Consider the following 16,706-nt stretch of genomic DNA (forward strand, 5'->3'; position numbering starts at 1 on the left):
AATAAATGAAAAACCCAGAAAAATGACATTTCGAATCGGAAGAACTCACATTTCTTCGTCATTCTTCCGAACATCGGCGACGGTCGGACGGATGAGGCTCCGGCAGCTCCGTGCAAGCATTTGAATTGAACCGTGGCAGTTGGAGGATTGCTGCTGGAGGTGTAAGAGGGTGGAGTAGGCGAATGACTTGTTTTCTTTGGTGGCGGCTGAAGAAATCAGGGATTTGATTTCTTCGAGCTGGTCTGAAAATCCGGACATCGTTGCGGTGGGGGAGAGGAAGCAGCAGTGCCCAGACTACCGGTAGCATGTGAGGTGAAACCCTAATGTCGCACTGGATTTTTGGAATTGGGAGTCTTTTCGCGCCATAGCGCGGAAAGGGGTTACGGGTTTATCAACTTGGGGCCTGTTGGGCTTTAGCTTAAAAAAATTGTAAGAAACATTTTTAGTGTTTTTGTAATTCAAAATTAATTTTTTTAAGGAGTTTTAACGAAATATTCTCGATGCTGTTTATTTTTAACGAAAAATCATATTTTTACATTTCCTTGATACTATTCACTACATCTTTATTTTTCATTTTTCATTAAAACTAAAGTTTTTTTGAACTTTTCGTTAGTTTTTCTTTTTATTTAAAGTATTTTTAATCGTTTAAAAGCATTTATGAAACGAGTCCTAAGTCCCATGTATTTCAGTGAGAGGATTTTCTGAAGTTCCTAAGTCCCATGTATTTCTATGAGAGGATTTTTTGAAGTTCCACGACTTTTGGAAGGATTTGTATGAAATAGTTTGTAATAAGCTTTCAGGTTCGCTTGTAGCGCGCATAAAAGACAATTGAGTTTGTGATAAGTTCAATTTCTTCACTATGCGTGAATTTCTCCATAAATATATATGTGCATATTACGTACGTATGTATATACTATAGTTACGTCGGCTATACATTTGTATTAAAACTTATGTACTAATGTATTCGTACCACAACTTTATCTACCGATACATTTGTAACAATACTCTGTACCTATAAGTTTTTTTTTCATATAAATTTTTTATGTAATGTTGTTGATTTTTTTAATTATAAGAATTTAAATTTTGGATAAATTTTTATCTATTAGTATGATTGGAGCATAAAAATGTACATTAACTAAGAATAGGTTTATAAATGTTATAAATACTTAAATATGGTAAGTTTTAATAATAAACACTTGAATTAGATTTAGAAAACCATTCAGGTTAAAATATAAAAATATCTTATTTAAGTCCTAAAATCTAAAATGTCACATCCCAGCCCTAGTCCTCATTAAATTCCGGGCTCGACTCCACCGTAGCACGATATTATCCGTTTTGGGTCCCGACCACACCCTTACGGTTTTGTTTCTGGGAACTCAGACGAGAACTTCCTAGTGGGTCACCCATCATGGGATTGACCTCGTGCGCTACTCCCTTAACTTCGAAGTTCCGATGAACTCCAAAGCCAGTGAGCTCCCAAAAGGCCTCATGCTAGGAAGAGATGAGAATATACATATAAGGCATAGAGGATCCACCCCCGGGGCGATGTGGGATGTCAAGTGCTATGCATATATATGCAACTGGAGAACTTGTCTAATGACCGATTTCAGCAATCTTGGTCCAAGATTTCAGAGATCTGTCATCGTAGTCAATTTCATACAATGCAAAGTGAGTTACGGGGAAGGTCAAGCTAGTAATGCTTTCGTCGAGAATATTAACAATTTCTCCAGCTTTTTTCCTTTCTTCTTCCGTCAACTTCCCGTAGAAAAGACTCAAATATGGCATAGAACCTGCATCAAATATTGCAGACACACAGATTACGTACGTACATTCCCGTCAACACGAGAAGAAATTAAGTTACTGTAAACAACAACTTACTATTGTAGAAACCGAAATGGTAGCTCCAACGTTGGGCATTTTCAAATAACTAAGAAAAGAAGGTGTAATGATAAGTGAGTCTATTCAAGCTCAAACCAAAACGAGAAAGATGAAAAGGAAACAAAACAGAACAAAACAAAATATCAAGAAAATGAATATGTATTAACAAGGGATCGAGAAAATATATACCTCTCGATCCATCAATAATGAAACACACTGGTAAAAGTAATTCTTAGTAACCACCCGATCAACTTTAGCAACGATGTCATCCATAGGAGCAAATCTAAACTTGTTAAGGGCATCCTCACGACTCATCATCTGGATGGATCCCAAGATGGGGATGTGAGGTTCGATCTCCGGCCCACCAAACTCTGCCTGGAGGCCCTCCATCACCTTCTTCATTCTATGGGAAACATCAGCCGGTGGAATGGCCCAAACCGAATATGAGTACAACCTCTTGCAGCTTTCCCTCTCCCCGTCTACCATCACCATCGCATCTTCATCTTTATCTGAGCAAGTATTCTCTATGCTCGTAAGCTTGTGGCTGCGTCCCATGACCGAAACTATGCTATTCACATAAACAAAAACATTCTCATGATGTTTTGTTTCAATGGGAATATGCTTAAGCTTTTTGGTACAAAGATTAAAGAAAACTACGTGTCCATCGTATCCATCACTGTCAACCATAAGACACTCATCGCCCCACAACGCCACAGGTCTAGACCTACGTATCTGATCATCTGTGCCCTCAATAGTCAAGTGTTTTGTCCAAGCACCCTTAAAGTCATCATCCATCACCCACATTTCATAAGGTTCAGGATATCGACGATGGTCCACACTAAGGGCAAAAAAAGCAACTGATTCATTCCAAACAGTAAGCTTCAAATAGAGGTGATTCGACCGGACAAACTGTTGGAGCTCAGATGGTAAGGGTATACCGTGAAATACCTCACGGCTTGTATCGAAGGAAATGATCAATGTCCCATTCGCATGGAATCGATGCCCAACTGCGTCAAATGGAAATAATTCCTTATCTTGCTCAATTCCCAGCCAATAACACATTCCCTTGAAGGACATCTCGAAATGCTTAGGCCAAAACAAAGTAGTTTCGGTTTCTAAAGAATCTGTGTTGATCTCTTCCCAAAAATCACAACCCATGGTGTATACCACTGCTCTGTGCCGACTAAGAAATCTCCAGCGGTCTTCATCTGCCTCTTGAAAATAAGTAGTAAAGGTCACAACTTTGTACTCATTAGACATGGGATCATAGCCAAATCCAGTATGAAAACCAGTTTCGAGATGGTCTTGCCCATCGTAATCATCCGGCTGGTCCAAGGGCCACATTGGAAGGCATGGCTCATCGGGAATACGATTGAATTCCCCAATTCCGGGATTGCATAAAACTAGGCTACTCTCACTAGATAGTAAAACGATGCCATTGCAGTGGCCTTCGATACCAAATTGTTGTTCCGGCACTCCGATATTTTGAATCAAAGATTGAGGAATAATGATGTCCTGGACACCAACAAGAGAGCAGCTATTGCCATGCTCGTCATCAGTATTATCATCGTCTTTGCAAAGCTCAAGAAATGATAATACTTCTTCAGTCTCCTCCTTCTTAGTGGTGCTGTTACACTTGGGGTCCTCCTCCACCTCCTCATGCTGCCGCTGCACTACTAATCGCGCCAAAAAGACGTGGAGAGTGGTGAGATTGTTGTTCGCGGAGATGGAGAGGTGCTTTGACACGAAACCCGGATTGTTGATGAGAGCGGACCACCATTTAGAGACACATTTGAATCGCATCAGAGTTTTGGGAGGCAGAGTTAGTAGGACTTTCAGCAACATATCTTGTCCCATTTTCATTTTGCTGCTGCAACACTACTCGCGCTCTCCCTCTAACGATAAACAACAAATTATGAAAACTTTTTAATTAAGATTTCTAAGAAGAAAAAATCACAAACAGTAAACTGTTTCAGATTTTAGATCAAATCTTTGATTAATTCTCGGAAGCAAGGTCCAATTACATACATCCTGATCTGCGTGTGTGCATATCATCACCATAGAAACTGATTAGGATTAGTAAGTAAAGATTTTAATTAATTGTTGCAGAAATTACCGGAGACGAAAGAGACCCCCGCCGGAGAAGGAGTCGACGGAGGCCGCACCAGCTGGCTTTGTGTTCTGCTCTACGACCCTGAGGAGAGACCGAGTGTGAGAGATGCGTTTCTTCAACCCTCTACCTCAAAAGTTGGGCCCACCTAATATTATCCATTGCTTTCTTTGTGGGCCTCATGGAACATGTAATTTGATTTTAGCCCGAGTTCATTTCTTCTGTCACATCCTGTCAACATGGCATAATGTGGATTATGCCTTCATTTTAGCTTGCATTGTACTATGAAGATACGTTATTCGGAAAAAAAATGTATAATATTTTCATTTCTTAGAGTAGATGTTACACCCGCCCCTAATTTAAATCATATTTTTACTAAGTTTGAGTTTATCTTGTTTTTAAAATTATTTTGGGTCTTAAATGGTGTGCCCAAGAGCCCACCCCCTGTTTTGTCCCCCGTTCCCTTTCCCTTTCTTTTATTTATTTTCTTTTTCTTCTGAAAAGTCTCTCTTTCTCTCTTCTCCCTCTTCTCTCCCTCGGCACAACTCTCTCCCTCTCACCCGTGCCCTTCTTCCCTGCAAATCCTCACTTCCACACCACATCAATGAAGATGACAGCACCCATCACAACCTCTGCAGTTTTCTCTCATCCGTTGTAGAAAGGACGACGAAATCCCAGAAGCCTCCGACGAGCACCGCCCCTTTCGAGGCAATTTCCGGCCAAACTACCGCGAGTTGGCCGGCGTACAAGGTATCAATCTCTTCGTATCGTCAAGTACTACAACTTTCCTTTTTGTTTCACCCCATTTAGTTGAGTATTGAAGACGTTATACTCATTTGAATCTTACCCAGTTTCCGGCGAGTCCGACGGCTTTCGAGGCGTTTTGCGGTCAAACCACGGCGAGTTAGACGTCGTGTGAGGTACCATTATCTTCGTCTCTTCAAGGGCTACAACTTTCGTTTTTGTCTCGCTTGATTTCGTTGAGTTTTGACAAAGTTATGGCCGTTTAAAGATTGTGCATTTTCCGGCCGAATTCCGGCTTCCTCTCCCATTGGGTCCAGCGACCCACCAAAAACCAAGGCCTTTGGGCCTTCCTTGCCGAGCCCAACCCTCTTGGTTGTGAGGCCTTTGGGCCTTTGTGTGTGTGTGTGTGTTATGAGGGCTTGCCTTGTGCAGCCCGTGTGTGTGTGTGTGTTTTAGGGTTGTGTAGTGTGTGAGTGTGTGTGTGTTGTGTGTGAGTTTGGGCTTAAGCCCAAACCACCCCTTTTCACCCTAAACCCTTTTAACCCAAAACCTTAGAATTCCAAAACTCAATAGATCATAATCCTATTTAACCTAAACCCTAATCTGGATTTCAAGCATAAAACCCGTTAGACCTAATTTGACCGTTGACCCCGGTCAACGTTGACTTTAGGGTTGACTTTTTGGGTTTTCGTCCGAGACCCTTCTTAGGGTAATTCGACGTTCTGAATCCGTTTCCAATGTCCATTTTCCCAAATTCAATTGCTATAATAGAGTTTTATTAATTGGACTCTTTATGTGATTAGGGGCAATTATATGTGGCATTCCTTCTTTGATAGTTTGCGTGGCTCTTCGGCGGCTAAGTACTGTGAGTGGACCCCTTCTAAAATGCATGTTTTATAGTAGAAATGCATACATGAAAAGCATGATTTGATGATTACGTTTTACGAAACGTTTTGTAAGATAACATGCTTACTGAGGCCACTTTGAATTATTACTATTTTTCCTATAACCCGTGTTCTTATAGAATATCCGATGGATGACGATATGATATTTAGAACATGTTTCGAACACCTCTTTATAGTATAGATGATGGATGATTTTATACTATGAAGTTGTTTTTCAATATATATATGTTCAATGGTTTCGTACTTACCTAGTGGTCATTTCCGCTACGGGACGTAGGGATAGATTCCGGTCCGTCCCGGGCGACGGTTTGGTGTTGGCATAGGGCCTGGAGTGTGTTTCCTCTGGCTATTTAGCACAGAGACGGGGAGCCAGCATGGGGCCTGAAGTGTATTTTCCTCTTACTGTCTGCTCAGAGACGGGGAGCCGGCATGGGGCCTGGGGGTTATCGGACAATTCACTAGTGATTATTATATATGAGTTATGATTTGAGATACTGTGTTTATCATTATATATGTGTTTTCATAAACCTGGGGGCTAGTACGTTGATAACTGTTTTATTATATATATATCAACTTGGTCCACTCATGTTTGTTTTGCGCCCCCTTCAGGGCTTAGAATCGAGGCATACAATCCCGGCATCCAGGCACTTCCGCATCGGCGTCTTCGAGTTCTTTTGGTTTGGGACCCATTCCTTTGTTCATCAAATTTTATATCGTTTTTTTTTTGTATTCTAGTTAGTCATATGCTTTGAACACGTTCCTTAAATGCTTATTCTTTTATATTTATAAGTCTTAGTTATCCTTTATTTTCAGCAATTGCATCAATAAATGGCTTTCGTCACCCTCAGGTGTCGGCCAGCACGTGCCTATCCTGGTATTCGGGAAATATCGGGATCGGGGTGTGTCAGTAGATCTTAATCATGTCAATTTTCATGTATTGAGATATGCATTCATTGTATCTATATTTTGGGTAAATATCAGTTTACTACCCTCAAGTTTCATGGTTTTCAACTTTTGGTACATAAAGTTTTTTTCGTCCCAGAGTCATACCTAAAGTGTTAATTTTGGGATAGTCTCATACATCCGTTAATCAAACTGTTAACTCTGCTATTAACTGATGATGTGACATCTATGTGGACAATGACTGGACGTCACGTGTCATTAAGGGATCCACGTGGAAATTAAAAATTCAAAAAAAATAATTATTTAAATAAAAGTTAAAAAAAAAAGGCAAAAGCAAAACCCAGATCGTCTTCCCCAAATCCCCCCATGCCCACCCTCCCACCCCTATCACCTGCAACCACTTCCCTCCCCATTGCGCCTCCATCCCCCATCATCGCTCCCAAAAATCCCGTCGTCGCCACCCGAGCCCACCCCCTTCCCCCATCCCAAAAATCCCGCCGTCGTCCTCTTTCTCCCGTCCCATTATCCCCTCGAAGCCGTTGATGGCGAGGTCCAAATCCTTGAGGTTTTTGAGACAACCCAGCGAGTCGGGAATCTCGCCAACTTAGTTTCACTCGGTGAGCCAGAGCACCTGAAGGTTTGTCAAATTGCCGAGTTCCGCCGGGATCCGACCCGGGTGAAACGGGTTATAGGAAAGGTTGAGCATTTTTAGGGTGGAAATGTTGTCGAGAAATTGGGGGATGGTGCTTTTGATGAGATTGTAGACGAGAGAGAGGACCTCGAGTTTCTGCAAGCGACCGAATGAGTCGGGAATCTCGCTAACTTAGTTTCACTCGGTGAGCCAGATCACCTCAAGGTTTGTCAAATTGCCGAGTTCCGCCGGGATCCGACCCGGGTGAAACGGGTTGTAGGAAAGGTTGAGCATTTTTAGGGTGGAAATGTTGTCGAGAAACTGGGGGATGGTGCTTTTGATGAGAATGTAAACGAGAGAGAGGACCTTGAGTTTCTGCAAGCGACTGAAGGAGTTGGGAATTGGTCCGGAGAAATTGTTTTCGGTGAGGTCGAGGTATTTTAGGTTAGGGAGGGTGGCGGGGAGGACGCTGGTGAGAAGGTTCTGGGAGAGGTTAAGGTGCTCGAGATTTTGACAAGGAAAAAGTGAGGGAGGGAGGGTGGGGAGATAAGTGGTTGCGGGTGATGGGGTGGGAAAGTGGGCACGGGGGACTTGGGGAAGACAATCTGGGTTTTGCTTTATCATTATTATTATTATTATTATTATTAGTTAATTATTTTAATAACTTTTCTTTAAATAATTATTTTTTTTGAATTTTTAATTTCTACTTGGACCCTTTAATGACACGTGGCGTCCAGTCATTGTCCAGCATAGGGGCCACATCATCAATTAACGACAGAGTTAATAGTTTGACTAACAGATGTATGAGACTGTCCCAAAATTAACACTTTAGGTATGACTCTGGGACGAAAAAAACTTCATGTACCAAATGTTGAAAACCACGAAACTTAAGGGTAGTAAACTGATATTTACGCCTATATTTTTGTTCTACACTAGCAATTGGGCCTTTGGTGGCAATTGAACCTCTATTTTAGACTGAAGTAATTTGGTGAAAGGTATGCATGCATCTTATCTATCTAATGAAGGAGATATGAGCAGGTCAAGTTGGCGGGTCGACGACCCGATCGCCCTAAACACGGGTCAGCAGGTCCCCTCTCGTTATGGAAAGCCTCTGGAGTCTTTCGGAAGCCGCACCTCCATTTATAGAAATGTGGTCAAATTACTAAAGTGCCCACTAACTTGAAATGACCAAAATACCCCTAACTTCCTTCTTTTCTCAAAAAACGGAAAATTTAATGAACTATCTCCAATTCAATCTCTGAAATACTTCAAAAAATGAAATAAAACTAAATTTTGGGACGAAATATCACAAAAGGTCTACCAATTTACTTACCATATTAGAGACACATTTGAATCGCATCAGAGTTTTGGGAGGCAAAGATAGTAGAATTTTCACCAACATATCTTGTCCCATTTTGTTGCAACACCACTCACGCTCTCCCTCTAACGTTTTTTTTTTTTTGTTTGTTTGGACAAGAGGTAGCATTTCATTAAGGGCAGAGCCCATAAGCCAAACAACAATACAAGGAAGAAAGACAGAACAAGGCAGAGTAAAAGTAAAGAAATACAGAACAAAGAAAGCCAAAAGAGGTCTCGCCCATAGCTGAGCCTGGGAAGAAGGCAGAGCACGACACAAAAGCGAGGCTGAGGTCCAATCTGCTATCCTTCCCAAACGCAACTTCCAAAGTTTTATGGGGGGCAAGGGAGACCATCTTTGGATAAAATGTGAACTAGAGAGGATGGGGGCCTTATGACCCAAACATCAGAGTGCATCCCTCTTTTACATTGCGAAGCAACCTAATCGGCTGCACAATTCGCTTGACAAGGAACCACCGCCAGTTGATCGAATGAAAACGAATGGAGAGATTCCGAATTTGGATTAGCAAGGGAAAAATGGTCCAGTTTCCGTTCTTGAAGTCACCCTTGATGTTGTTGATGAGCTCCAGAGAGTCGGACTTGAAGACCACATCCTGAAAATTGTTGTGGATCGCTGGCGGTGGATTATACATGAAACTGATTAAGCTTTTTAATTAAGATTTCTAAGAAGAAGAAAAAATCATATACAGGAAACTGATTAAGCTTTAAGATCAGAACTTTGATTAATTTTCTTACTATCAGGATCAACTTGAAAAACTGCGTCAACAACAGGCTCTAGTACCATTCTGATGATAGAAGAATCACTGAGAGAGGTATCAAGTTTATGCAATAAATAACACCACGTGTTCAAGCAAGCTAAGTGAACAGATACATCACATTTAGTCGACATGATGCCTATCAGTGGTGTCATAATGAGCTTTGTGCTTTTTAAGTATCCGTTTTTTTGAATTTCACTATCGTTTCCTTTGCATGTTCCTATTTGTTCCATACCATTGTCCTTTTTTGTCGCTTTTTTGTCGCATTTGTCTCAAGGGGTAATATCATGGTATGGTGAACAAGGGCATCAATAAGACCTTCCCAGGCAACCTGCAAAATTGGAGTACATAACAATCTTAGCTTAAGACATGGAATCTGAAAGTCTGGATATTCTGAGACTAGATGAGGTTTGTAGGAAAGAAAATATTTGAAGTTCAATAGCAAAGGAGTAGTCTAGGTAAAGATCAACCATAATACTCACGGCTTGAAGAGTTGTTTTGTATAGAACATGAGAAAAGTAAACATGATTAAGCATGGTCTACAAACGTTAGACTATATAATTGCCCAGTTTTTCTTCAAAAAATATAATTGCCCAATTAATGGGTTAATCAAGATGGCATATTCAAAGAGAAAATGTAATTTATAGCCCCAATATTATAACCGCTTTAATGCTTCAGTTTTTGGTTTGCGAAAAACAAAAAAAACTGAAATTGAGATTAGAAAAAATCATTAAGAATGATATTAACATGATCAATGAGGAGTTGTATTTTGAAATACCCAATAAAAAATGCCAACAATTCCCCACATATTTCAAAATACAAATTGAATCACAAAAGGAATTTGAGTAAAACAAGTTTAAAGAGGACAAGGAAATACGAAAGGAAAATGAGAATTCAACGCATCAACACTAGTGTTTTTTGGACTATGAACCAACCTTAGGATGAGTTAGCAGTAACTCACAGAAATTTGGTAAAAATTGAATTTGAGTAGAACAAGTTTATCATGATCAATGAGGATATTAACAAGTTTAAAGAACACAAGGATTGAACACAAGTTTAAATTGAATTTGGGTGTGCTGTACAGATTATAGGGGATTGAACACATGTATTTCCTTGTGTTCTTTAAACTTGTTAATATCCTCATTGATCATGTTAAACTTGTTCTACTCAAATTCCTTTTTTCACAAGATTGAACACAAGTTTTTTTTTTTTTTTTGCCCAATTAATGGGTTATAATACAACTCCTCATTGACCATGTTAATATCCCTAATTTTCTGTTTCCGTTTTTAATTGTATCGTCATTCTAGGGTTTCTGGGAATTTGGGTGTGCTGTACAGATTATAGGGGTGTATTTATCAATTGCTGTTACATGTTTGCTATTATAACTTAATTAGGGTTGAGAACTATAATTTTGGGAATAAGTTTGCAAATTGGCTTCCTGTTGCGTCGAGAGGGCATGAGATTATGGTGTATTTATCAAAGAAACATTATATTAACTAGAGCTTACTTCAATTTTAGGCGGCTTATGTTCAAGAATGAGTTTGACAGCAGCTATGTGGGATTTATGAGGGATGGAGCACAGTGGTTTGTGGAGAACACAGACATTAAACTTGTTGGTGAGATATATATATTCGCACTTCTGTTATTTTTTTTTACATGTAGTGACTAACTTTGACTCCATTTCTATTTCTACCTGATGTTTTGAAGACGAAGTTGCATGTATTTATAGTACCTATTAGGTGGAGGGGTTAAAATGAAACGATCGAAACAGATGCGAAATTGTGAAAAACTTAATTAAGTAACATTCCTACTCCCACTACAAATGAAAATCAATGCAAGTCTGCAATTCAGTATATAACTTGTTACATATAAAGTTTTAATAAAGTTACTAGTGGGAGCAAGTAAATCCTGGAACGTGTTTTGTTATCAGTTACTAGTTCACATGACTAGTATTTATGAATAAGTATTAATAAAGTCTTCTTCATTGATAAGGTTTCCACACTAATGAAGTCTTAAAAGTCGTGTGGTTGTTTCGAAGTTTTCCCTTTAGATGCACATCTTTAGTTATGACAGTATGTGTATATTTTATTATGCATAATGGTTTTGACAATATTATGATTGGTTAGTAGGACAAACAACCAAGAGTTTCAATATGAAACATTAAGATAAATTGATGTATCGATTCTTAAGGGGACCAAGTGCAGGATGTGAGAAACTATACATCTACAGACACATTTTACACAAAATCTTGTGGGAGTTCAATGTGTTAGTCAGTTTTGTGAATGTAATTATGGGGATTTTGTTTGACGAATTGAACAGGTTACCCCTTAGTTCTTCATGAATACTAATTAATGACCTGAACTTGTATTCGTGATTCAAGTTGGTGCTGATTTCGTGGCCATTTAAGAATAACTTCACATAAGGCGAACTACTGTTGAATCAAGTGTTAGCTCTAGTGGGATAATGTAAGTTCTAATGAGAGCTGAACACTTGATCATCTTTAGTTTGGAGACGTGAGGATATAAGATATTGGAATTAACTAAGATTGTAAACTGACAAGGAATTTGTATAATAGGTGTTTCAGCTAAAACAGTCACGATAGTGTTGAAACACTTTATTCTATTCCGCTGACTTCATTTATATTGATCTTACAGTTGTTACCATAGCTTTATGTGGGCTATACTTGGTGCAGTTTCCGGGTCTCCGCCGTTAAACTTGCAACTGGTTGTTTGGCCTGGATCACAGTCAATTCTGTTATTGCCAGATTCATCATAGCAGAGGGCGACTTGGGCCAAAAATATTAATAGATTACTTCCCTTCTTGCTCTTCTTGCTCTTCTTCTGTTCTTGTTGATAGCATCTGATATTGACGGAATGTCCGCCGGTTTCGGACTCAATGGCCTTTGTTATCTGATCGATGGAGTACAATTTGTACAACGACATCTTGGGCTGAAGTGGTTGGGGTACAATATTAGCCTTCTGCAGGATTTGAGCTATATCAAAATCACGGTACGTCGCTAGGGTCTTCCGGAAGTACTTGCTCTTCGGGAACACATTGTCGGAGCACTTTCCGTGCTTATCATACTCTCTTTGCCAGAATTCGACATGGTTCCCATCTTTCCAGTCCCACCACGAACTGAGTAGGTCCTTTTTCAGTGCATCATCCATCTACATATATTATTTAATTAAAACATAAGAAGAAAACTAGTTAAGAATACACGTACATACACGGAAACACACGTACATATACGGTACACATGTAGGGAGATATATAATGATACATATATACATACATACACACACGTAGGGACACACATGCATATTAACTATTGAGACTTAATTTGTGAATAATTACCTCATTCACATTAAAGGCATCCCCCATGCAGTTAAGGGATGAAGAGGATGATTTATTCGCAGGCCAGAGACCATGAATAGTGAACCGAAGATGAGATGGTTGCATGATGTGGCATTTATTCACCCCCCCCCCCCTTTATCTTGGCATTCAGCAGCTGGCCAGAACTGAACATGCATAAAGTATTGGAATGGTGTGTAAGCGGATGAAACAGTGAGAAACAAGAAGAAAAATATGACTTGCACTAACTTGGACTCCATTTCTATTTCTACCTGATGTTTTGAAGACGAAGTTGCATGTATTTATAGTACCTATGGGGTGGAGGGAGGTGGAGGTGGTGGAGGGGTTAAAATGAAACGATCGAAACATATGTGAAATTGTGAAAAACTTAAGTAACATTCCTACTCCCACTACAAATGAAAATCAATACAAGTCTGCAATTCAGTATATAACTTGTTACATATCACCATCAAGTTTTCAATTTGTAGGCAAAAGAAACTGCATGCATGTGTGGACATGCTGTGAGAAATTTGTATCCAACACAGATTATTGTTTTGTTTCCATTTCAAGAATTCACCAACAAATAAAACATATACATTTTCAAGTACTCCATCACGACCATTACACATGCCACCTTCCCCATCTAAAGAATAAGTTAATTTCCAATTTCATTCGACCTGAATGTCATGAATATCATTCAATAAGAAACCCACTTAGTTTTATGGCTTTTCTTCCCTTTATGGTAAATATGGAATTAAATTGAAAAATTCTTAATTATATACAAATCATTTACCCATGGTATTGATGTTTAAAACACTTTCTTTTCTTCTTTTTGTTTTTTGTTGAATTGTAGAGGCTATTTCTATGAAAAATATTTACTTAACCGATTTTCTCTCATCTTTCCTTCAATTTCGGCTACTCCTACTTTACCCCGGATATCCTCATTCCTAATCTTATCTTTTCTCATGTGCCCACACATCCAACGAAGCATCCTCATCTCCGCTACACCCATTTTGTGTACGTGTTGATGCTTCACCGCCCAACATTCTGTGCCATACAGCATCGTCGGCCTTATTGCCGTCCTATAAAATTTTCCCTTGAGCTTCAGTGGCATACGGCGGTCACACAACACGCCGGATGCACTCTTCCACTTCATCCATCCAGCTTGTATTCTATGGTTGAGATCTCCATCTAATTCTCCGTTCTTTTGCAAGATAGATCCTAGGTAACGAAAACGGTCGCTCTTTGGTATTTCTTGATCTCCGATCCTCACCCCTAACTCGTTTTGGCCTCCATTTGCACTGAACTTGCACTCCATATATTCTATCTTTGATCGGCTTAGGCGAAGACCTTTAGATTCCAACACTTCTCTCCAAAGGTTAAGCTTTGCATTTACCCTTTCCTGAGTTTCATCTATCAACACTATATCGTCTGCGAAAAGCATACACCAAGAAATATCATCTTGAATATGTCCTCATCCATTACCAACGCAAAAAGGTAAGGACTTAAGGATGAGCCTTGATGTAATCCTACAGTTATGGGAAAGCTTTCGGTTTGTCCTTCATGAGTTCTTATGACAGTCTTTGCTCCTTCATACATATCTTGTATAGCTTGGATATATGCTACTCGTACTCCTTTCTTCTCTAAAATCCTCCAAAGAATGTTTCTTGGGACCCTATCATACGCTTTTTCCAAATCTATAAAGACCATGTGTAAATCCTTTTTCCCATCTCTATATCTTTCCATCAATCTTCGTAAGAGATAGATTGCCTCCATGGTTGAGCGCCCTGGCATGAACCCGAATTGGTTGTCTGAAACCCGTGTCTCTTGCCTCAATCTATGCTCAATGACTCTCTCCCAAAGCTTCATTGTATGACTCATTAGCTTAATACCCCTATAGTTCATGCAATTTTGTACATCGCCCTTATTCTTGTAGATAGGCACCAAAGTGCTCATTCGCCACTCATTTGGCATCTTCTTTGTTTTCAAAATCCTATTGAAAAGGTGAGTGAGCCATGTTATACCTGTCTCTCCCAAAACTTTCCACACTTCGATTGGTATATCGTTTTGGCCTACTGCTTTTCTATGCTTCATCTTCTTCAAAGCTACAACCACTTCTTCCTTCCGGATTCTACGATAAAAAGAGTAGTTTCTACACTCTTCTGAGTTACTCAACTCCCCTAAAGAAGCAATCCTTTCATGTCCTTCATTGAAAAGATTATGAAAATAACCTTTCCATCTGTCTTTAACCGCGTTCTCTGTAGCAAGAACCTTTCCATCCTCATCCTTGATGCACCTCACTTGGTTTAGGTCCCTTGTCTTCTTTTCCCTTGCTCTAGCTAGTTTATAGATATCCAACTCTCCTTCTTTGGTATCTAGTCGCTTATACATATCGTCATAAGCCGCTAACTTAGCTTCTCTCACAGCTTTCTTCGCCTCTTGCTTCGCTTTTCTATACCTTTCACCATTTTCATCGGTCTTATCCTTGTATAAGGCTTTACAACATTCCTTCTTAGCCTTCACCTTTGTTTGTACCTCCTCATTCCACCACCAAGATTCCTTTTGGTGTGGGGCAAAGCCCTTAGACTCTCCTAATACCTCTTTTGCTACTTTTCGGATACAACTAGCCATGGAATCCCACATTTGGTTAGCTTCCCCCTCTCTATCCCACACACACTGGGTGATTACTTTCTCTTTGAAAATGGCTTGTTTTTCTTCTTTTAGATTCCACCATCTAGTCCTTGGGCACTTCCAAGTCTTGTTCTTTTTTCTCACTCTTTTGATATGTACATCCATCACCAACAAGCGATGTTGATTAGCCACGCTCTCTCCTGGTATAACTTTGCAATCCTTACAAGTTATACGATCCCCTTTCCTCATTAGAAGAAAATCTATTTGTGTTTTTGACGACCCACTCTTGTAGGTGATCACATGTTCTTCTCTCTTCTTAAAGAAGGTGTTGGCTAAGAAGAGATCATATGCCATTGCAAAATCCAAGATAGCTTCCCCATCCTCGTTTCTCTCCCCAAAACCATGGCCACCATGAAAACCTCCATAGTTGCCTGTCTCCCTGCCCCCGTGTCCATTTAAATCTCCTCCTATAAATAACTTCTCCGTCTGAGCAATTCCTTGCACCAAGTCTGCAAGGTCTTCCCAAAATTTCTCCTTCGAACTCGTATCCAACCCTACTTGAGGTGCGTACGCACTAATCACATTGATAAGTTCTTGTCCTATTACAATCTTGATTGCCATGATTCTATCTCCTACCCTCTTGACATCTACAACATCTTGTGTCAAGGTCTTGTCCACGATGATGCCAACACTGTTTCTCGTTCTATTTGTGCCCGAATACCATAGTTTAAACCCTGAGTTTTCTAGATCCTTTGCCTTACGACCAACCCACTTAGTTTCTTGTAGGCACATAATATTTATCCTTCTCCTCACCATAACTTCTACTACTTCCATAGATTTTCCCATCAAGGTTCCTATATTCCACGTTCCTAAACGCATTTTGCTCTCTTGAACTCTACCCTTCTGTCATAGCTTCTTCACCCTTCCCCGTCTAATAGGATCAAAGTACTTCTTTTGTGTGTCCTGTGTAAAGTTGATAGGAGCATATGCTCCCAAACAACTTTGAGTGGAGTCGTTCGAAAAGAAGTTTATATAGCCCCCTTGCTCATTTAACACTGCATCCGGGTGCCGATGGAGATACAGCGACCCTTGCTCACTTATCACTGTGCTCGGGCCACACAGCGCGCCACTTACGGGTGACGCCCTAGCTTTATCGCGATTTTGTTCTGGATTCATTTTCATAAGGATTCGACGTGATCATGGAGTGCCGGCTGTCGACTACCTGACGCCCTCCCCCTCCTCCTTTATCCGGGCTTGGGACCGGCAATGTAAGATAAACTTACACGGCGGAGTTTGAGCCGGGTCATTATAAAAACTAAAATATCTATGTTTTCTCTACAGAGCCCGAGAACTCCGGCCTTTTCCAGTATCCCCAAATTATATTTAAAAACTCACAGCCCTAATCGTTGCAACCTTCCAAC

At 40.1% G+C, this 16,706-nt stretch overlaps 2 protein-coding genes and 1 long non-coding RNA gene across 3 annotated transcripts; 1 reads left to right on the forward strand and 2 right to left on the reverse strand.

Annotated features, from left to right (window-relative positions):
* Positions 1-1,589: 1,589 nt before the first annotated feature.
* LOC103438603 (F-box protein At1g30790-like) lies at positions 1,590-7,753 on the reverse strand. The gene is made up of 5 exons (XM_029102797.2): positions 7,538-7,753; positions 3,995-4,114; positions 2,068-3,773; positions 1,879-1,927; positions 1,590-1,790 (listed from the first exon to the last, which is right to left on the reverse strand). Exons 3-5 carry the CDS (start codon positions 3,739-3,741, stop codon positions 1,594-1,596), a joined length of 1,920 nt encoding a protein of 639 aa, XP_028958630.1. The 5' UTR covers positions 3,742-3,773; positions 3,995-4,114; positions 7,538-7,753; the 3' UTR covers positions 1,590-1,593.
* On the forward strand, positions 4,483-6,449 carry LOC114826625 (uncharacterized). Its single transcript, XR_003775649.2, has 4 exons — positions 4,483-4,738; positions 4,840-4,908; positions 5,536-5,597; positions 6,247-6,449. It is a non-coding gene; the product is annotated as an uncharacterized lncRNA (long non-coding RNA).
* Positions 7,754-11,832: 4,079 nt separating the features above from the next.
* Positions 11,833-13,200, reverse strand: LOC103438593 (uncharacterized). The gene is made up of 2 exons (XM_008377125.4): positions 12,658-13,200; positions 11,833-12,470 (listed from the first exon to the last, which is right to left on the reverse strand). The coding sequence occupies exons 1-2, from the start codon at positions 12,760-12,762 to the stop codon at positions 11,961-11,963; spliced, it is 615 nt and encodes a 204-aa protein (XP_008375347.3). The 5' UTR covers positions 12,763-13,200; the 3' UTR covers positions 11,833-11,960.
* Positions 13,201-16,706: the final 3,506 nt, after the last annotated feature.

Source organism: Malus domestica, chromosome 01 (genome assembly GCF_042453785.1).
Source record: "Malus domestica chromosome 01, GDT2T_hap1".
In the NCBI taxonomy this organism is placed as follows: Eukaryota; Viridiplantae; Streptophyta; class Magnoliopsida; order Rosales; family Rosaceae; genus Malus; species Malus domestica.